This window comes from Pangasianodon hypophthalmus, chromosome 9 (assembly GCF_027358585.1).
Source record: "Pangasianodon hypophthalmus isolate fPanHyp1 chromosome 9, fPanHyp1.pri, whole genome shotgun sequence".
Taxonomy (NCBI): Eukaryota; Metazoa; Chordata; class Actinopteri; order Siluriformes; family Pangasiidae; genus Pangasianodon; species Pangasianodon hypophthalmus.
This window is the reverse complement of record NC_069718.1, coordinates 16,330,767-16,353,362: the sequence shown is the minus strand read 5'-3', so window position 1 is coordinate 16,353,362 and position 22,596 is coordinate 16,330,767. Positions and strand designations below refer to the sequence as shown.

General features: G+C 36.3%; 1 protein-coding gene across 1 annotated transcript in view; it reads left to right on the top strand.

Annotated features, from left to right (window-relative positions):
• The window catches only part of cpne8 (copine VIII), a 39,399-nt gene that overhangs the window by 12,449 nt on the left and 4,354 nt on the right, over positions 1-22,596 (top strand). Inside the window, exons 3-19 of the mRNA XM_026918700.3 lie at positions 4,740-4,786; positions 5,399-5,502; positions 7,841-7,880; positions 10,428-10,504; positions 12,770-12,833; positions 13,060-13,163; positions 14,390-14,494; positions 15,384-15,425; positions 15,528-15,603; positions 16,357-16,413; positions 17,413-17,474; positions 18,030-18,076; positions 18,486-18,667; positions 20,919-21,046; positions 21,318-21,420; positions 22,117-22,174; positions 22,389-22,462. Of these exons, the coding sequence (XP_026774501.1) occupies positions 4,740-4,786; positions 5,399-5,502; positions 7,841-7,880; positions 10,428-10,504; positions 12,770-12,833; positions 13,060-13,163; positions 14,390-14,494; positions 15,384-15,425; positions 15,528-15,603; positions 16,357-16,413; positions 17,413-17,474; positions 18,030-18,076; positions 18,486-18,667; positions 20,919-21,046; positions 21,318-21,420; positions 22,117-22,174; positions 22,389-22,462 (1,370 nt within the window). The remainder of the gene's footprint in view (positions 1-4,739; positions 4,787-5,398; positions 5,503-7,840; positions 7,881-10,427; positions 10,505-12,769; positions 12,834-13,059; positions 13,164-14,389; positions 14,495-15,383; positions 15,426-15,527; positions 15,604-16,356; positions 16,414-17,412; positions 17,475-18,029; positions 18,077-18,485; positions 18,668-20,918; positions 21,047-21,317; positions 21,421-22,116; positions 22,175-22,388; positions 22,463-22,596) is intronic.

The following is a 22,596-nucleotide window of genomic DNA, read 5'->3' as shown; positions in this document are numbered from 1 at the left end:
TAATTTTGGAAAATGGCGGAAACAGGCATTGACAGTGAAGTGAGTTTTCTAATCCATCCCAACATTTTAAATTAAACACTTGTTAGAGGCACTTTGTTTTTGTTTTTTTTTACAGTTTGCTAATTTTTTTACAAAAAATATACACAAATTATTCCTTTGTTGTTTTCTTTATGTCCTGCCATCCACAGTACATTTGGCTTTTGGTTTACACACAGAATTGAATTATTCACAAATGTTGTCATATATTGCATGTCTCTGTCTCTCTCTCTCTCTCTCTCTCTCTCTCTCTCTCTCTGTGTACCATCTAAAAATTTTACTGTTACATCTGAACTTGCTATGGCTCTACCTCTCCAGGGAAAATTCCACCTTCTCAACCTTCAATCTTTTCACAAATGATTTGCAAGACATCAATTTATCAAATTGGTACTCTTTATTTGGAACCTTATTAAATCAGGGCCTCAGATTAGTGAGTTTATACATATACAGACTTGTACAGAGTCAGCAAGGTAATATTAGGCTACACCAGTAAATTAGCTCAATAAAAAATAACAGTGCTTGTTGTAGGTACTGATACAGTGTGTAGGTACTGATATGAAAAATCTTCTTAGTGTTGTTGCTGCTCCCTAATGTCAAAGTACACACTGAGCCCATTTTCACTATACAACCTACTCTAATATTAAAGGTACTTCAGCCTGGGGAGGAGTACTGGGCTGAGACGAGGAAGGAGCACTGAACAGAGACAGGGAACAGGGAAAGATAACTGCAAAGATTTTGAGTCTACGCTAGGCTAAGCTTCAGATGGAACAAACTGAGAACACAAAAATATATCTATTATGGCCAAAGGCAAGAATATATCTCTGACCTGTAGAAAAACAGCAACATATTTTGCTAAGATGTAGTACACCCCATACACTTATCACTAAAAAATTATATTGTAGTAATGGGTATTAACTAGTGTTATCTGAAGTAAGATGTGTGTTTTAGATGATATTAATGTCTTCCTTGAGTAAGAAAGTCATTTTTTGGTGTGTAGTTAGTATCACTGTGTTACATCATGTAATGTTTAAATGGACGTGTGTTAACAGTGGCAAGCAGCACCACATCATGGAGGGACAACCAGGGAAGAAGTCCCAGGCCTAGGTCAGGTGGCAGCCCAGGAGTTTGTAGTAGTCCAATGACTTATAGACTGTCTGTAATACGTCTATTTAATCAGGTTATGTTGGTCAAAGTGTAGGTCTATGCCTCATTTACAACTCATCTGATATGTAAGAGAATATTTCCTCTGTTTGTAAAATGGTTTGGTCCACTGTGTTTTCCATGCCTTTTGTGGCTAATTACAGATATTTTCTCATTTGTAGGGGGTCTCTGGGTATTAGCTACTTTCATTCATGCCAAAAAAAGAAATAAAAGGAGAAAAGAAAAGGAAGATGGACTAACTCAAAATGGTTAACTCAAGTTCTTTAAATGACTGGATATTGCATTAGTATGAGTTATAGTTAGATTTTGTGTTACAGCCATTTACATTTCGCGTGTTGTGTATGCGTGTGTGTTTCTTTGGGGGCTCTTTTTAAATAGTTTGTCGCCAATATGCACTGCGTGTCTGGTGGCAAGCTTCAGTTAGGCTCACTGTCCTCAAAGTACCAGGTACACGTGAGTATGTGCTTTTAGTTCAGAGTGCAGGTGAAGGTGTTAGGATTAAAATGCAATATTCATTCCATGCGATCTACTTCAGAAAAGTGTGTGTCACTCCTGTTGTGTGTTTGCCTATATGTATTTGTGTTCTTTTAACAGTGGGATGCAGCTGTTATGCTCCAGCTGACGACGAGCCTCTCACACTCACAGCTTTAATGAACATACAGATGCGTGTGACTACAGGCTTCTCATTATTCACTCACTCAGCATGGCTGATTTCACTCACTCCCTCTTTCTTACACACACACACACACACACACACACATACACCAACTATCTGTCCTCACAGCTGAGTCTTCCCATTATGCATGTTGTAATATGACCTTTTCAGCTGTTTGTAAACTGCAAACTTTTCCTTCCTTTTTCAGAATTTAGAGTAAAGTAAAAGTTTTTAGTAATGGTGGGATGAAGAGGGTTTGCCAAAGTGTGTGACATAGCTTTTGCCTTTTTGGCATGAGTAAGGGAGAAAAATAGGATGGAAAGTAGAGAATGGGAAAGATGAAACTGTATTGCATTTTCTCTCAATCGCTCTCTCTCTCTCGTCTGCCTGTCTTCTCTCATGCACACACACACACACACACACACATTCCTTCCCTTCTTCTGGGCACTTTGTGAGATTTACAGTGCCATCAGCTGCCGCAGTAGTGTGCCTGTAGAAGCTTCAGCGTCTTGCCTTGCTCTCATGCACCCAGGCACTTGTGCTGACTCCATCTCTTAGCCTTGCTGACGTGATTGGGCCAGTCGCACACAATTAGAGCGCCTGACTACACACTCCGGCCAAAAGACACAAAATTCAGGGGTTCCAGCATGCTAAATATAGATCTATTCTCATGCTGGGCAGCCAGCGCTGTGTGTGGTTGGTGTGTGTGTCTGTGTGTGTGTGCGTGTGTGTGTGTTTGCGTGTCTGTGTGTGTCTGTCCACTGAGTGTATCACAGAGTATGAAGTGGAAGGATCATCATGTGTGCAGATTCAGGCTATTGTGTTTCAAGCTACTACACAGCTGAAGTTAAATTTTTCACACACACACACACACACACACACACAATCTCATCTACCCAGGCAAGACCGCAGAGCTCAATAAAGCAGCACATTGTAAACTCCTGAGCTCTCTGGGGTCCAGTTCCACTGGCAGGTTAGAGATTCTCACACACTCAGGGGATGATAATGCTTTTTTTTTAATTAGGCATATTTTTAGAAGCACCCTGATGGAAGAACAGCCCAGCAGATGGACAGAACAAGAGAGAAGCTCCAAATTATTTCAGACCCTTGTCAAGCACCCTACTGAGAAAATCAGCTTATAACAGCAAGACTGAATTTACCAGTGAGAATTTGTTAGTGGCCATGTAGGATATATCAAGGCTTTGTTTTCTTGCAGTAGCGCATGTTAATATGAATGAGTATGAATTAACATATGTGTTGTTGTTGATGTTTAGACACATTTTTAAATTTTGGGGCGTGGCATCTATTTGAAACGTAAGAGGGACAGAAAAACACCATAATGGTTTTCACCATAATATTATAATGTTTGAAAAAAAAATCCTTTTAAATTCCCTTTTAAACACTCTTATGTTGATAAATGTCTGAGAAATGGGTTTAAAACTTTCTGATCTGTTGAGAATGTGCCTTGATAACATAACATCACACCAACCTCAGTGTGAATGAACTGCAAAACACTTTTGTTTAGGCAGCCTAAGGCTCACGGTTCAGTTATATACTAGATTAGTTATATAGAGTTATGTCCTGGAATGTAACCAAATATACAGTACAATTCTACAATAGATATATACGAAATGCTGCTTTACAAAACGTGCAGGGAACAAATAGTTAGAACTACTGAACATCTAGTGGTTAAGCAGTTAATTCTTACCTGGAAGTCGTAAAAAAAAAAAAAAAAAAAAGTAGAACTCAATGTTAATGATGACGATGGAGATGTCTCCGCCTCCAAGAAATCTAGTTCTTCTTGTTACTAATCTGTATAGCTGAAATACTCTTTAAATATACTTCAGACAGGAAGGAAGCTATTGAAGAAAACCTCTTTCAGACATTTGAACTACTTGTGATCTTGTCCCTGTTTGAATCAATTCCCAAATGTAATCAGTTCATCTGCTGGTTACAATGATAATTCCATATAATCCTACAAACATTCAAAATGATTTGAAAAAATAAAGTCTGTTTATATTTGAAAGACACTTTCAGCACCACTCAGTAACCAGTAGCATGTCTGTACAGAGACAGGCTATAATCCAGTCATTCTGTGCAAACATTTGTTCTTTGCTGCTCTCAGTAACAGCAGTTTCTTCAACTAGGTCAGCTCTACTATCTCATAATTGAAAAATATTTGAAGCAAAAAAGAAACATTTTCTCATTGTCAGCATGAAACACATTTGCAGACGCTGCGCTTACCTAATTCTTAGTGAAACAGTTCCATTTCTTTTTCTTTTTTTCTGAGACTTTTTCTGAGCCTCATTCTTGAGGTCAGTTTTAAAAAAGCCAGTGGAGTGAAAGGATAAAAATGTGATGCATGCATGGTGTAGATCGTGTCTGTGCCACAGATCAGCCTCTCTTACCACAGCTCATTACTAGCCTATTTCCACATACTTACCACTGAGTTACCATAGGCATTAAGTTAAAAATAATTTTCTATAAATTTAAATTAAATAAACTTTCAGTAAAAAAATACACAGTCACTAGGGTGTGTGTACGTGTATGCATACTAGTGAAATTTCTGTTTATTTGGAAGGCATTTGAAATGTTTATTCCTCTTATTGGATGCAGGTTAAACATAAATTGCTTTGAATTCACATAAAAACTACATGTTTCATCATACTACAGTGAATTTCCACAAGCCCTGTCTGTTTGCCTTTCAGATTTAAGCTCTGCAGATGTGTCCCTGTTACAGACACTGCTTTTCGATTTGCATAATAATGTTTTTTTTGTCTTCATTGAGCTGACAAGCAAACACTAAAAACTTCACCCCTCTGCACTCAGGATCACACACCTGCCATTTTTCTGTCTCACTTCATTCTTTCCTCCTGTGTTTCTGCAGTTTGTGTGCTTTACACTCAAACGGTGGCGAGCAGGGAGTGGAGAGAGGTGAGTGTGTGCGTGGAATCTAAAAGTAATTGCCGCATCACTCTTCTGTTGGTGATTAAATGCTTACTGAGTGCTGAACTCTTTAAACATACGATACATTAGTGTCCTTAAAAGAAGAATACACAGTGGCAGCTCATTGAATACATCAGCCATTCAACAAATGTTCATCGTTATAAAGTCCTCATTCATAACCCCATACGTTTTGAATTCTGTTGAATTTAATACAAATTACATTGATTTATATATAAAAAAGTTGCTATATGAACATAAGCAGATGTTCCATTTATTTGCTCTAAAAGTTCACCAGATAGTAGCCTATAGCATAAGTCAAGTGTGATACCCTCTCAACTTAATTTTGAGGCTGTGTCATTATTAATTATGAATGTCGTTCTGCCAGAACAAAATCTATGGTCATGAGCTGTTACTGAGAATACTGCTCAGAATATTTAAGGACATCTACAACTATGATGTTGTGCACAAGCCAATAACTGATATTGTACCAAATCAGGTCATAAAATATTAAACAGGAGCAGCCAGCAAGATTGGAGAGTATTTGCATGTTGTTAGTGGTTTCATTTTGCACATTTGATAGTGTATGTTTGTTCCATGCAGTTTGGGAGAACAGAGGCCATCAGTAATACCCTGAACCCAGACTTTGTTCGAAAATTCATCCTCGATTACTTTTTTGAAGAGAGGCAGAATCTACGCTTTGACCTGTGAGTATCAATAGCCTGTGCATGTGAGTGTAATTGTGTATAACAGCCTTACAGTAATTCACCATGGCCTTGTGGTGCAAAAGATACCCATAGTTTTGAAGCTGTGGATATATAGCATATGTCTGTAATAGCATTACTATTACTGCCTAAACTTTCTGAACTTGAAGGAAAATTGAGTGGAGTTGCAGAAATGCTTGATAAGAGCTACGTGTATATCCAATGTGTGGTGGCTGCTGTACTTTTAATTATGTGACATATAAAATTTAATTAAATACCATACTCCAGGAATTCATTAAAAAGATTTTTTCCCATTGTTTCTTAATGCCGGGAACAAATAGTTTAATATATACTACTATACTGATAGCATTGATGATTATTTACCATGGTTAAATCATAATGTATAATAATAATAAAACCAACGCAAACTAGAGTGAATTTTAATAAGCGTGATGTGATTTATTATTATGTTTCAAACCTCTCTTTTGGTGTTGGGGTTTATGCATTTAAAAGATTCACACACACACACACACACACACACACAGACACACGCATACTCACGCACAAACCCACACTCGCCTGTAAGGCAAAAGCTTGCTTGAAGTTGCTGAAGCATATAATTTACAGGGACCAAGAAATTACATTTGAATTATTAACTTCAGTCATCAGTCATCATCCCACACAAAGATCGAACACACACACACACACACACACACACACACACACTATGACTATTAAAGCGTATATAGTCAGGTCCACAAGTTGGACAGTGACACAGTTTTTGTAATTTTGCCTCTGTAGGCCACCACAATGGATTTGAAATGAAGCAATCAAGATGTGCTTGAAGTGTAGACTTTCAGCTGTAATTCAATGGGTTTAACAAAGATATTGCATTAACTGTTTAGGAATTACAGCCGCTTTTAGCAGAGTCCCTCCATTTTCATTTTCACAGAGTCCCTCCATTTTCACAGGCTCAAAAGTAATTGGACAAACTAACATAATCATAAATATTAATCATAAAAATTAATGTTATGGCTGATTTTTATTTTATGACTTCTTCATTAAAGAGTCAGTACACAACCATTCTAGATTTCCAAACATTAGTTTTCCAGCACAAAATTAAATGTGACAGAAAAATGTTTGTATGTCAATAAAGAAAGCAGCATATTACATAAAAGACACTTTTCAGACAAAAAACACAAAGAAGGCTGCTGGGTTTTGCTGCAAAAATAAGAAGCAAGTGTGACAGTCAAAGTCTCCAGAAGAACTGTGTCTGCTTCTGCAAGATGCTCAGTAACACTTACAGCTCATTTCCTTATAACACTGCACACACTGTACCTGATAGTACCTGAGACTACTATTTTTATTTAAAGCAAAGGATTGTCAAGGGTTGTCACACCAAATATCGACTTTGTTTCATTTATTACTGTTTACTTTATAGTATTTTTTGAATGTAGAAGCATTTAATTTCATTATTTTTGAAGGCATCTTTGCTCTATATCATATATATATATATATATATATATATATATATATATATATATATATATATATATATATATATATATATATGCGTGTGTATGTATGTATATGTACATATAAATATATGTGTGTGTGTGTGTTTATTAATTTATTTTTGAAGGCATCTTTCCTCTACATCATATATATATACATCATATATATATATATATATATATATATATATATATCTAAACAAATTGTTTAGATTATGCAGATCCTCTGCCATACAAGTCCCTGTGAATGAGCCGTTACTATAGAAACAATAACATATTAGAAGGAATGCATTAATATGCACATGTTTTTTATCTTAACCTTATAAAATATAGGGTGTTTGATATGAACAGAGCCAAACACAGTATGAACCACACTAATTAAAGGTTTAAAAAAATGAGCACAGACACATATACACACGTACAAAAGCGTAATTTACAATTGACCAGCCTTGGGTGATCTGTGGATTTGTGCTAGAGCTGTGGATTTGGTTAGAAAAGAGGCTTTTCTTTCCCGCAGTTAAAAATATCTGGTTGTGTCTTTTCTTTGCTTCAGAAGCACTGTTTGGGTAAAAATGGCAAGACAGCATCAGAATAGGACATAAAACAAAGGAGAGAGGATATAAAGACCAGAAAGTAGTTGTAGGTGACTCAGTGAAATGTGTTGGTAGTAGAAGTGTGCAAAGCCCAGTGAAAGCTGCATGTTTTCCTCCTGTATTATAATGCTGAGGTCAGGAAGAGTGCTCTGATTGCTAAGGGGGAGACTGTGTGTTATACTGGTGGAATGAGTGAACATAATCTACAGTAAAGTTTCTTGTCTCTCCCTGCAGGTACGACCTCGACTCAAAGAGTGAAAATCTGTCCAAACATGTAAGTGAGTGAGGGTGCCATATAATTTGCGTTATTTGTGTGCCAATCTGAGAAAATCCATTGGTTGTCACTGTGGCAAAATTGTGTTACAAAATTATTTGTAAAAAAAAAAATAAGCAAGTTTTTTTTGCCTATAACATACATATAAACATAATATACCATAAATATATTTCACCAAAAGGACAAGGAAAAGTTTTTATATCTTTTATGTATATGAAATTAAATGATTTTTAATCCTGGTTTAACAATTGCTGTGGCAAAACAGGCAGTCTGCCTAAAAATGTCTAAAACCTTGTTAACTCACATGATAAATGTCAGGCTTTGATGAGATTGTTGCATAGCTATGTGCAACAGAAAGATGGAAATTATTTAGTTTGTAATCTGATACAGTACAGTATAATGCTACTTGTGGTTATGGCACATGTAAAAGAGAAACATGCTTTAGTCCAGGAAAGCCTGGAGGTTTCATTTGACTATATATAGTAAAAAAAAATTCACTATGTGAAGGGTTTTCCCAGCTTGCCACACATGCTTGTGTGTGTGTGTGTGTGTGTGTGTGGTCATATCTCATTGATGTTTTTTACAACAGCATATGAGTATGTAGACATTGAATGTAAATGAAAGTGCAACACATTCCCTAGAATTTATAAGGTCAGGAATAGGGGTCACTTAATATCCATCTGGAGAATTGGGCAAAAGTGTTTCAAGAAAGAATTTGTTCTTTTCCCTGTTTCAGAACTGACAGTTTTTTCGCATCGCCTTTATATCGTCTTTTAGCTGTTGCAGATTTTAGATGCTAAAATAATCTCAGATTGTTATTATGCTCATATTACTGATATTGTCGACTTCTCTTCCCAGTCTAAACACCTTTAACTGACAGTTTCCTATCATTCTAAGCCTTTTTAAACACTTATGTTACACAGTAAGACTTGGAGACAAATATTCACAAACACACACACTATGCACTTTACACAGGAACTGCAGAAATTTCAGGATCTGCAGTGAGTACTCTGAGCTGTTACTCCTGCTCAGCTCGGGGAGACATTATGAGTATCAGTGGAAAGGAGTCTGGCATACAGTTCTTAAATTGTTTTTTTATTGTTTTGGGCTTTTTTAAATAACACCCTTGTGTTAGAACAGTTTTCAATAATTTAAGTGGTGCTTTCGCAGCTATATAACAGTTTGGCAGTATCATTAAAGCTGACTCCCTTATTGCTGCTTTGTGCTATGAAAAGCGTGTCCTTGGGGAGAGCAGCTTTACCTGCTGTGTTTTTCCTCTCCTCAGTTAAGTGAATCTCCGGGCCTAGTGCTCAGTATTAAGGAGCTGACTCAGTGGAAATAATTGCCAAGGTTTCCACATTCTGCTGTTACACATCCGCAATCAAAGGCTAATGTGAATCATCAGTTGCACGAAAGATTGAGTTAATGAAGCAGTGATCTTGAATAATTATCCAGATGAACGGAAGGCATTAGCCTCTGAGTGTCCCATGTGAGTAACAATTAATTGCAAATGCAATGAGCAACAGCAAGTGGAGAAGTTGTGAAGAAGTGCTGGCATGTTTCATGTGTGTACTAAGGTAAGGTGAGGCTGTTGTGTAATTTACACCTACATGTATTCATTTCTCAGCTGTGTTTTTTTTTTATTATTTATACGTGCAAGCAGTGCGACAAATGGGAGAGACATTTAAAATTCAAATATAAATGTACACAACAAATTATAAGCCTTTTTTATTATTATCACACCTGTGTGTTAAGGGTAAAATAATAATAATAATAATCATGGTTATTTTGCTCAAAATTGATATTACAATTATTTCTTACAGTTATTCAGCACTGTATTATTTATTTAGTGTAAAACAACAAAAAACAGGCTTTTATTTTACTTCATGTATAATTGGCTATGCATGTTTCTAAAAATTATGGACCAGGTTCAATTTGGGGAGTATTCAGAAAGTAGTATTGTCCTTAAATGGCATTCCGAAGATTTTTTGTGTATGTACATTGCCCAAAATATGAATTTCATTGGGAAATTTTTCATTGGGAAACAGGCTGTCATACCTATTACTGCACCAAAAGCCTAAAAAAAGGCCTTGGACAAATGTTGCATTGGAATTTATTTCAGCAGGAAGAGCTTTTGTCTCTACTTTGGGTTAGAAGAGTACAGACCCATCATCAGCACCTTCTTCCTGGGGTTTAATCCTAGCTCAACTGTTAGTTCACAAATAAGCAAATTAGCATTCCGAGCGGTTGAGAGTATATTAGCCATGCGGCAGAGACACATATAGAAAAAAAAAAACATTCTGAGGTAAGGCCACAGCCACTTTGGGTTTAATTCCAAATACAGACACAGATACAAATATTTGGAGCACAAAACAGATAGAGATGCGTTATATTCCTTATATATACTTACACTACTATGCATTTTAAAGTGTGTTACCTCATGGACACATCCTGACATATAAAACATGATATTATATTCTATGCTATTAAATGTGTGTGTGTGTTTGTGTGTGTGTGTGTGTGTGTGTATGTTGTGTGTGTCTGAAGGACTTCCTGGGCCAGATGTACTGTACTCTTGGAGAGGTGGTTGGCTCCCCAGGTAGTCGTATGGAGAGAACACTCATGTGAGTATTGCTTTTGAGCTCTAACTTCACCCCTTTCCTTCCTCTGTCCTCTCAAACCTGAGATCATATCCACCTCTGAGATGGTGTACCTGCCTCTCATGGCATTTTCTGAGCAGTACATTCAAATCTCGTTAAATACTGTGTGTTTAATAATGCATACTTATTTTCGTTCGTGTGTAGATCGTGTACGCATTGGTGCATAGTGAATGTGTGAATATTTCATGTGCTTGAGTGTGTGTATGTAGATAAATGGATGATAGGCCCAGTGTACAGGGACATGTCTAGGCATCACTACATGATGATGATGTATGAATGTACCTCTCTCAAGGAGTTATGTAAGCAGAGATTCATTTATTCAAAATTCATCTTTTCATCCATCATATGTCAAATAAGACATATGTGGGTGAGTCAAATGAAAACCGTAATTTTTTATTGCAAATAGGTGTAACAAAACTGTATCACTGTTCTACATTATCTCCATTTCATTTGATGCAAGTGTTCCAGTGTTTAAGTGTCCATATTCCTCAAGAAACAATTTAATCATACAATCTATACTCACTCATCCACTCATTGGGCGCAGTGCTGGCTCAGTGGTTAAGGCTATGAGCTATTGAAGAGAAGCTTGGTATTACCAAACTGCCACTGTTGAGCACTTGGATATCATGCTCTGATACCAGGTTCCTAACGCAATGGCATATGCAAAGAAAAGAATTACACTATACTGTACTTGTATATGTGACGTTTATTCATTCATTCATTCATTTGCTTTGTCCTGGTCAGGGTCGTGGTGGATCCAGAGCCTATACCAGGAACTTTGGATGCTAGTCCATTGCAGGGCTCCATGCACAAACACTTTCACACACTCATTCACACCTTGGGGCAACTTAGGCAAGTAATAAACTCAGTAACATTTAAATATTTGAAATACACAACTGTGTAACACAAATTACAGTGATTAGACTCTAACAATAAAGTTCTTAGATGAGACAGATATGGATGTCTTACCAAAGGTGTTAATATGTAATTTTATCCATCAAACACTGGAGCAAAACAGTAAAAAGTCATTGCAGGTAATTATGCTTTCCAGGAGGCTATGTGGTATGTATGTGCAATCAGACCTACACAACTATGTTGGTTACTCTTAAGTACTCATTTTGATCACTTGTAAAAGTAGTTCCATTTATTCAGATTTAAGCTAGAGATGCAGTAGACTGCTCAGGTGACTGCTCAGTATTCCTTTAACATAGCTTGAACATATACTGTACATATTCATTTATTTATTCAATCATACAGCACAGTATAAACCAACTCTTTCAGACTACACTGCAGTTTGTAGGGTTCTTATTAAAAATAAAACACACAGGCTAAATCACACTTCACTAACTTTCTACCATAACCACTAAAATCAAGAGGAAACGACACTGCTTTCATTTACCTCTTCTCTCTTCTCTGAGAAGACTGCAGACTCTCTTCCTCAAGAGTTAAAGCAGAGTGTGAGTGTGTGAGTGTGTGTGTGTGTGTGTTTTGTGGTAATTTAGGAGAGTGGCCATCTCAGTGCAACAAAGGGGCTAGTGTACATTCAAAGCAGATTAAAGACTTGCTTCAATTATCCATTGATTTCTGGCTACACCCTATTCCATCATCCTACGATATTGTAGAAAACCACTTAGCAAAATTGAAACAACTACTCAAAAAGGCATAGCAAAAGCATCAGATTGTCTCTTGCTGCATTGCTTTTAATGATTCTTTCTTGATTCTTTCTGCTAATTTTTCACCACCAGTCCTCGAGTGGTAGTGGGGGACCAAAGGTTGGGGTTGGTCAAGTCCAAGTATGTGTGATGACACTCATTAAACCTCCAGTGTTGCATAGAATTCCTAGACATATGACTTATCTGAAGACAAATAAATAAAGTATTCTCTCTGATGATATTTTAGAAAGGTTTTTTTTATCTAGCCTATTAACTGCAAATGTGGAGCTGTGTTTTCAGAGTATGAATGCAAGCTGAAATCATACAAGTCTGCCAAGCACAACAGTTGAAAACTATTGCAACAGTTTGCTCAAAATTGACAAAAGCAGGTTTTATGTCAGCAAATGCCTGTTTGAACAAGTCTGTAATTGTTTATGTACATTTATATCCATTGCCATGAATGGCTTGAGTAGCTGTTTTGTGGCCTTATGAAATAAAGTATTACCGAATGTTTTTATAGTATATGTTATAGCATTACCAGAATACTACATGACACAAACTAAAATGTGTCTTATAGGGGCATCCCTGGTAAAAATTGTGGGACAATCATTGTTAAAGCAGAGGAACTTGGAAATTGTCGGGTAAGTCCAATTTTTCGTTTGTTGCATGGGTTTGTACACATAATCCTCCTTCTTATCTACATTTTGTGTTAGACACAGCTATCTTCACAGCTATAATATACTGCCTCTGTGCTTCTGTCCTTTCCATGGAAACATTTCTGTTGAATAATTAATATACAATATGCTCAAATGCTCACACACACATGCTCAAGGCCCACTGCACAGCTGTTTATGTTTTGTTTGTTAGGAATCAGCATTGCTGCAATTTTGTGGAAACAACCTGGATAAGAAGGACTTTTTCGGCAAGTCAGACCCATTCCTTGTCTTCTCGCGCAGCAATGAAGATGGAACGTGAGTGTTTTACCAACACCTCAAACAGGATTATCAGTATTATATATAACAGCATTATAACCTATTCTCTATCTCTGTCTTAGTTAAAATCAGGATGCATAAGATGAGTCTTGAACTTAAGAATGAGCTTTTGTGTAGCATGTCTTCATTTTGGATTTTTTTGTTTTGTTTTTTTCGGATATGCAGTGTTTGGATATACACTCACCATCCACTTTATTAGGAACACCTGTACACCTGCACATTTATGCAGTCTAATCAGCCAATTATGTGGCAGCAGCACAATGCATAAAATCATGCAGATACAGGTCAAGCGTTTCAGGTAATGTTCACATCAAACAACGGAATGAAGAAAAAGTGTGAACTCTGACTTTAACTGTAGCATGATTGTTGGTGCCAGATGGGCTGGTATGAGTATTTCATAAACTATTGATCTCCTGGGATTTTCACACACAACAGTCTCTAGAGTTTACACAGAATGGTGCAAAAAACAAAAAACATTGAGTGAGCAACAGTTCTGTGGGTGGAAATGCCTTGTTGATAAGAGAGATCAGAGGAAAATGGCCAGATTGGTTCGAGCTGACAGGAAGTCTATAGTAACTTAAGTAATCACTCTTTATAACCATGGTGAGCAGAAAAGCATCAGCCTCAGATTCTTGTTCTTGACTGACAGGAATGGAACATGATTTGATCTTGTGCTGTTGTAGCCCACCCACCACAAGATTCAATGTTTTGTGCATACTGAGATGCTTTTCTGCTTATCACGGTTGTAAAGAGTGATTACTTGAGTTACTTTGTCTTTCCAGGCAGCTCAAACCAATCTAGCCATTTTCCTGTCTTACCAACAAGGCATCTTCACTCACAGAACTGTCGCTCACTCAATGTTTTTTGTTTTTTGCGTAAACTCTAGAGACTGTTGTGTGTGAAATTCCCATGAGATCAGCAGTTTCTGAAATACTCACACCAGCCCATCTAGCACCAACAACCATGCCACAGTTAAAGTCACAGAGATCACACTTTTTCCCCTTCCTGATGTTTGATGTGAACAATAACTGAAACTCTTGACCTGCATGATTTTATGCATTGTGCTGCTGCCACATGATTGACTGATTGGATAACTGCATAAATGAGCAGGTGTACAGGTGTTCCTATTAAAGTGGACAATGAATGAATACTTTTTCTGGATAAATTTGGATATACCTATCTGTCTAATGGATGATGTTGAACAGATACACCATATGCCACAAGACTGAAGTGGTAAAGAACACACTGGACCCTGTGTGGCAGGCCTTTAAAATCCCAGTTAGAGCACTTTGCAATGGAGACTATGACAGGTAAGTTCACTGGTCTGAGTCTAAACTTTCACTACATCTAAACATTGTTTGTGAACAAGGAAAAATGTTTAATTCATATGCTATAACACACAGATGTTTTGGATTGTTGTCTTGTTATGTGAAATATGAGGCTATGTGGCAAGTAGCAATCAATAATATACAGCAAAATCAACAGAAAAACAGTTTGAACAAAATTTGCCATTATTCTGTCAGTTTGGCAGAGACAGAACAGAGATGCAAGGAAGAATTAGCAGGTAGCCAAAAGGCAAATATTACAACTGAGAATATCCAAAAGTTTTTCTGAGGATATGAAAGATAATAGAGGCAGTTATAAAGTCCAAGGATGGGCATACAATTTCTTTCTATCGCATTTACAAAGGAGAATGCAAACTTTTAAAATATCATTTTGATTTTCTTATGTTAACATAAGATATGATATTTTATAAGATATTTTATTTCATATAAGATATGAAACTATGACATATGCTATAAGATATGCTATGACACCTGATATACAAAATATTTTGTTGGTGTAAATTACACTTCATTATTTTGAAGAAACAGTATAGTAAGTATATTACTTTTATTAAATTGCATAGTTGCTTGCTTGTGTGAAAATGCCAACCAAATTATTATAGCATTTTAAATATCAGCAGAGTACACTGTGTTCTAGCATTGCCTTCATTGGGATGTCAAGACTTATCAGGTTGTTTTTTATCCTTTCACACTGTACCTGAGGACATCTCCCATATGTCAAGATGAATGGGGAAAGATTATGCATCATCCACAATATCACAATTTTTCCATGAGATTTTGCCTTGAAAACTTGACTAAAAGTTGATTTCATTTCAAAAGCTGATGATTTTTTTTTAACTGACTGTTTTTACAGAGCAATAAAGATTGAGGTGTATGACTGGGACAGAGATGGAGGGTGAGACATCTAAGATTTGGCAAAATTCACACACTAAATTTAAAATGCATATATATGTAAAGATGAAAGTATAATTCTGTGTGATAATTTGTTTTTCCATAGGCATGACTACATTGGAGAGTTCAAGACCAGCTATAGGGAACTGTCCAAAGGCCAGGCTCAGTTCAGTGTTTGGGAGGTGAGTCTCTCTCTTTCTCTCTCTCTCTCTCTCTCTCACACACACACACACACACACACGTACACATAGTAACATAGTATAAACAGAGACTCTCTTAAGTACCTTGAAGAACATATTGTGATATTAGTATTAGTATTAGTTTTTAAAAGGAGTAGTGTGATCAGCTGACTGAGCAGGAATATATGCTTGAATGAAGATGATGAGGTTGGCTGAGGATCATAGGAATTGTAGTCTGCATCTTTGGGGGTTGCAGATATGACTGTGAGACTTCTTTGTTCAGGATGCAAATTAATGTTTTCAGTTTGGAAAATACTTCACTATGAAAGGAATACATATTTTAATGTAAGCATGGCCTCCTTTCTGAGGCACTTCTCTTTATCTAGGTGTGTCTTAGTTGGCTGTTTTATTCATTATAGCTCCTGGTTTCATATCTTCTCTTTTAATTTCACTTTTTCATAGCTGATTGCTTCCCCTTGAAGCACTTAACCCGTGGGTTTCGCTGACGAAACCAAACACAAGGGCACAGCATGCTACAAGGACAAATCAGTGGACTATCATTAGATATCCATCTGTAACTGTACATTTAGCAATCGTCTCTTGTCTTATCTACATCAGCATCACCTACTGCAGCGTCAGCTGATGGCTTCTTACTTACACGTCTTCATGTTCATGCACTGTGGTCTTTATTACTAGTATGATTCAGATGCCAAAGTCATGTCCTGCTCAAAAAAATGAGAAGTGTTTTTTCTTCAGGTATTAAACATGAAGAAAAAGAAAAAGAAGAAGAAGAAATACCTCAATTCAGGAACTGTGAGTGCATTCTTGAACTGATATGTTATTTTTTTATTATTTCAAAGTACAAGTTGAAGAAAAAAAGGCAGGCCACATGTATGTTCTAACAAATGTCATTATTGGTAAGACTTCTTATTGTAGGTCCTACATTATATCTTCATAAGCAATGCACAGCATGCCCAGTGAGTGACATCATCACATCAGCTGTTAGTGCTGGGCTATATGTGAGGAATAAAACTTGGGGCCATGCTGTTTTAGGAAAATAATCAACAACAGTGTGGTATGATGCAGTTTAGGGTAATGCTGAGTTAACACCCCAAAGCTGATTATTTTCTTGTAATGGTACATCCTGAAGTGTCTTTTCCTCTTACAGTGCAGCAATGTGCCAGTGATTACAATTTTATTGTTTATTAAAGAATAACACATTTCTAACCATTTCTAGTTATGTTTATTGTTGTTACAATTTACCACTGACTGTTATAAATTGCTGACATGTGAGACGTCATCCAATGTTTAATAAATGTCACCTTACAGAAGGATTCACAATATGAATTATTATATGTTTTTGATTATGTGGAGTGTTTGCCTTAAAGTTCAATTCTAGTGAATTAGTTGCTACTATAGAAATAATAAAATATTAGAATGAGCGCAGTAATCAGTAACCCTGATTTGCCCTGCAGATGCACAGAGCTGTGGTATGAGATGATATGATATTGCTTGATATGACATTGCTTCCTTGCTTTTTAAATTGTTTCTTTTTGGAATAATTTTCAATTAAAAAAAAACATATATATACTGTGTGTTGTGTGTGTCTTAAGTTTGACCTCAGCTAAACTAGATATTTATACATATTGTGTATTATGAAAACATTTTCAAGTATTATAGCATATCGCCCATTCTTAACAGCTATGAATATTCATATGATGTTTATGAATGAAGTGTGCATTGCTTACTGAAAGTGTAATGGTGTGTTATGGGCTGTAAATAGGAAATGTTACCAAACCTTTGTCTCAACAGGTGACTCTGCTGTCATGCCTCATAGATGTTGAAGTCACCTTTTTGGACTATATTAAAGGAGGGTGAGCATGAGATTATGCACATGGGGTTCCACTGTGTGTGTGTGTGTGGGTGTGTGTGGGTGTGTGTGTGCATACGCATGTGTGGCATGATAGATTTTTTCCTTTCTCTTTGTCTACTTATGATGTGTTTACCTAATCGATGTCTTTGACCCAATAACTGTCAATCACACTGCCAAGGAGAGCTATTTTTATTTCGCTCTGCTATTCTCCTCCCTATCTTGTCAGAAGACTTGCACTGATAAAAGGCTTTGCTACATTAGAGATGCCATAACAGCCCACGCTAAAAATAGCCTGGTCTATTCTTAGCACAGGACCTGCTTCTTAAACAGCAGAACAAACACTAGGAGAATTAGATTTGCATAACTGTCTTATAGTATATAGTATTTAATGTGGCTGACGTACCTCATTAAATTTAGCACTAAAGCATTTTTTTTAACGAAAAGGTCTAGAGTTTGAAATATCTGTAGAAAGTGCGCACAGTACACATTTATGCTAATTTGCTGTTATCAAGAACAAAGGTTCTCATGCAGCCTGTCACTTTGTATTCTTTTGCAGTACTCAGATTAATTTCACGGTGGCAATCGATTTTACCGCATCAAATGGTGAGCTTATCTTTCCAGAAGATTATTCTATAATTAAATGCTTTCATGTGATGATTCCATGTTCTCATAGTTTTCATAGATTCTGTGTTCTCTCTGTATTTGTTCAGTGCCTCCATGCAAACTGAGACAAACTTCTCAACCTTCTCTTCCTCAATCCACGTTAAACCATTTGCATAATGCTCACTATAAAATGAAAAATGAATACATAATGTTAATGCTTGGCTGGATTGAAAACAAGAGAAATGACATCAGATCATGTATCTACTCTAATAATACCACCCACGCATTAGATCATTCACATGAGTGAGTCAGGGATATATATATATATATATAAGTGAATGCTCATTATCTTAAATGCCAAAGATCAAGCTTTTTTTTTTTCTTTGTGTTCTTTTCTATTTGTGCACAGGAAACCCATCCCAGCCTACCTCTCTTCACTACATGAACCCATACCAGCTCAATGCCTATGCCATGGCTTTGAAAGCTGTGGGCGAGATCATTCAGGACTATGACAGTGATAAGATGTTTCCTGCACTGGGGTTTGGAGCAAAGCTGCCGCCTGATGGCAGGGTATCGCATGAGTTTGCCTTGGTGAGCAAATCATTGGGTTTGGTATCAACTACAGAGGGCAATTAGAATCTTTAATCATCTTAAAGAAATTAAAGATTGGTATTATATAACTATGAAAAACAGTATATTATTGTGGCAACAAGCATGTGGTCAGGCTTAGCTGCGAATTGGAGGAGGAGTTGCAGAGAACAAGCGTGTAATGAGTGAGTGGTTACACGTGTATATGGTTAAGAATAAAATATATTTATAGGCTGTTTGTGAGTGAGTGTGTGTGTTTGACCTGCAAGACTGACCAGACCAACAATAACACAACCTTTGTCTTTGGGTTTTTTTTTTTTTTTTTGAGTTTTTAATTGATTTCAGTTTTATAAATGATTTCAGAAGTGCTGTTGTTGTTGGTCTTGATGATGAATGGGTGGAGGCTAACAAGATTCATTCTAATTTTGTATCTTCCTCACTCCCAAGTTACAGCATCACTGTAAACCCTGTGTAACCACTTACTCATTACTTGCTTCTTCTCTGTGATTTCTCTGCCCATTCGTAGCCAGCGCTTGACCGCACCCTCACTGCCACAACTATTTAAAAAAACGAAAAAAGAACATAGAACGAATGATGTAGTCAAAGGTGTAGTTTATAAAGTTATAAAATATTTGTCCATAAGAATCCTAGAATTTTAAAGATACCTTACAAAATATTTCTTTTTTTTAAAAAAAAAAAAAAAAACTTTTCATGCAATAGATCTGGACAGTCTCTTTCTTTCAAGCTTTTTACATTTTTTGCCTACAAATTAGCTCTACCCAATAGAGCTGCTCAGGTATGCCCTTTTTCCTAAGAGGCACCACATGGCATAATAAAGCACTTTCCCAAATGGTGCCTTAAGTCTTGTAGTCCTACTCCAAGTCTGGACCTTGAGGATGTATGGTCCTATGGTCCACAGATAAATTAATGATGAAACGCACTAACTTTATTTAATTTTTCTTTATTTAATCATTATCTTTTATGTTTCTCTTTGCTGATTGGGGGAAAATGTAAGCATATTGGTATTTTCTTGCGCTGTAGAGGCCTCTAAAAATTACAGACTGCTCCTTTAAAGATAAACAAGTAATAGAAGGAAAAACCTTGACCAGGTGATCTAGGAAAAGAAGGATACAAAGGTGCTTTTGTTTTCTAAAGGTTGAGATTTCATTTCAGGGAATTGCCTTCTCTGTACACACACAGCCTGCATACTGTCTGTACTATATATGGGTACTAAATTCCATATAGAGAAATCTGTATCCAGCTATATTCTATATGGGTCCTTAACAGATGCTGTGCCCATGGCCCACAGCTGCCTACTGTTTGCTAACACAGCTTTCTTCGGGGCATAGCATTGCACACTATCTCCATATGCTGAGCATTAAGAATTTAGATTTACTTGAGTAAACAGCTCTGATGTAAGGATGTTTCATACAGCCTAGGAAATGGAGAGCAGTAAAAAGCCCTTCTGGAGCTATCTGGCATATCTGACACAACCTTGATGAGTGCTTTATTGTCCTGTTTTTCTTTTTGATGTGCATGGCTTGTAATGTCATATTAGAATACTATGAGATCATATTAGACCGGTTCTAGCATCAGTTCATTGGCTGCTTGTTTTCTTTTGAATTGTCTATAAAATATTATGTAGATATCTACCTACCTGTAAGTGTTCTTTATTCTATATATTTGTTCATTGTATAGTACCTTCATACGTCACTGAATGTTTGATAAACAGTATTCCAAATTGTGTCTTAAGATCATCTAGTGCTAGCCTTCTTCATAAAAAAGAATGGGAAGAGTGGTGGTTTGAGATCTGGAAAAAAAAATCTGGAACACATTACCAAGAAACATTTGTCAGGCTCTATCTATCATTGATTTAAAAAAAACAGCTAAATATATAGTTTTTTCCACTTTACATTTAAATAGCTTTTATTATAAGCCATACCTTTATATTATTTTAATTATTGTACTTTTACTCTATTTTTTAAACAATTCTTAAGTATATATTTTGATAATTTATATTGTTATTTTCTATGTTTTTGAACTGCTATTTTTTTTTTTTTACTATTTAAAAAAAATAGTTTTCACTGCTGTTTGTTGCTTTCTTTCTCTGTTTTTTACTTCACACCATAAAGCACTTTGGTCTGCATATTAAATGATTTAAATGTATGAAAGGCATTATAAATAAAACATATTAAACATACTTACTTAATAATAATAATAATAATAATAATAATAATTGTGTGTGTGTGTTTAGAATGGGAACCCAGAAAACCCATACTGCAGCGGTATTGAAGGAGTAATAGAGGCATATTACCAGAGTCTGAAGAGTGTACGTCTCTACGGTCCCACATATTTCTCACCCATTATTAATCATGTTGCAAGGTGGGTAACAGAAAGAGTGATCACAGAGACCAGCCACAAAATAAACTACACCTCACTACACACCAACACACTTGGATACTGGCAGAAAAACAGATGACGAATCTCACCACACTGTAGCAGCTTGCATGCTGTTGGTATTTATAGAAAGATCTGGATACAACTCAGCATATATACAATATAATGATGTAACTGGTATGTTATTCTAGGTATCACTGTGTTTCTGTTGGATTCTGAATTCTGTATTTGTTTAAACCCTCTCTCTGTTTCTCAGATATGCATCATTAATAAAGGATGGCTCAGAGTACTTCATCCTCCTCATCATTTCAGATGGAGTCATCTCTGACATGGCACAGACCAAGGAATCCATTGTAAATGTATGTACTCAAAAATGTAGCACCACAGAGATATTATAACCTATAACGGAACATACTGCAATATTAATCTCACTCCATAACTTCATTTGCAAGCTAGATGTACAGTAAAAGTGCTTACGGTAAAAATAAACAACTTCAAATTGTCTTGACAGTAGATTTGATGACGGTTCAGATGAAAAATGAGGATGTGTGAATAGCTGAATTGGGTTAGAAATCACTCCTACTCATGAAGCGTATATGTGCCCTGAAGGATAAAATACAAAATACAAAAGGAATCACAAAGAAAGCAAAAACAAATGAGATATAAATTGCATTCATTTATCATTCCCTCTAAACATATGACAATTAAGACACTGAAATGTGATTTTCAAACCACAGGATGATTTCAGTTTAGACCCTTCCAGCTCTGAAAAAGAGTCATTTATAATGTGTCAGCATGTCTTTATCTCTTCCAGTACCGTCTGAGAGCTGTTCGTCCTTTTAGTTTTATGAGCGCACTTTGTCTTTTGGGTCTTATCATTACCACACAGTCTAGCCATGTCCTATATCTCTACGTAGCATGCAACACAATGTTATCTAATTAGCCTTTTTTATCTGAGGCCTTCACATTGTTCTAATGCTTTTCTCTGCAAATGACATATTATGCTTGGAAAGCTCCTACTGTAATTTTATGATTTAATCTTTTTCTGCTTGAAGGCTTCCTGTCTTCCAATGTCAATAATAATAGTGGGAGTTGGATCAGCTGAATTTGATGGTAAGAGAATCATCAGATGTAATGCTACAACAGTAAAGATAATTATGTGGGTGTGGGTGTGCATGTATGAAAGGTTTTTTTTAATCTCCCACTTCACTAAGGTGTTTATAAGAATTAACATCTCGGTGAATCTGTGAAGCAGTCATTCGAAAGCTTCAGTAACCTGCAACGAAAACACGTAGAACACTAAATGCTTCTCCTCAATTTCTGACAGAAATGGTTGAATTGGATGGAGATGAAGTCAGGATCTCCTCAAGAGGAAGGTTTGCAGAGAGAGATATTGTACAGGTAGGCTCTGGTGCCATTAATGTTTTCTGTGATCTCTATTAGTACCACAACCAAAACAAAATAGTATAGATCAGTAAAATAAAGAAACATAAATAAAAAAAACCAAAGATCTACATTTTAAGAGCTTAAGAACT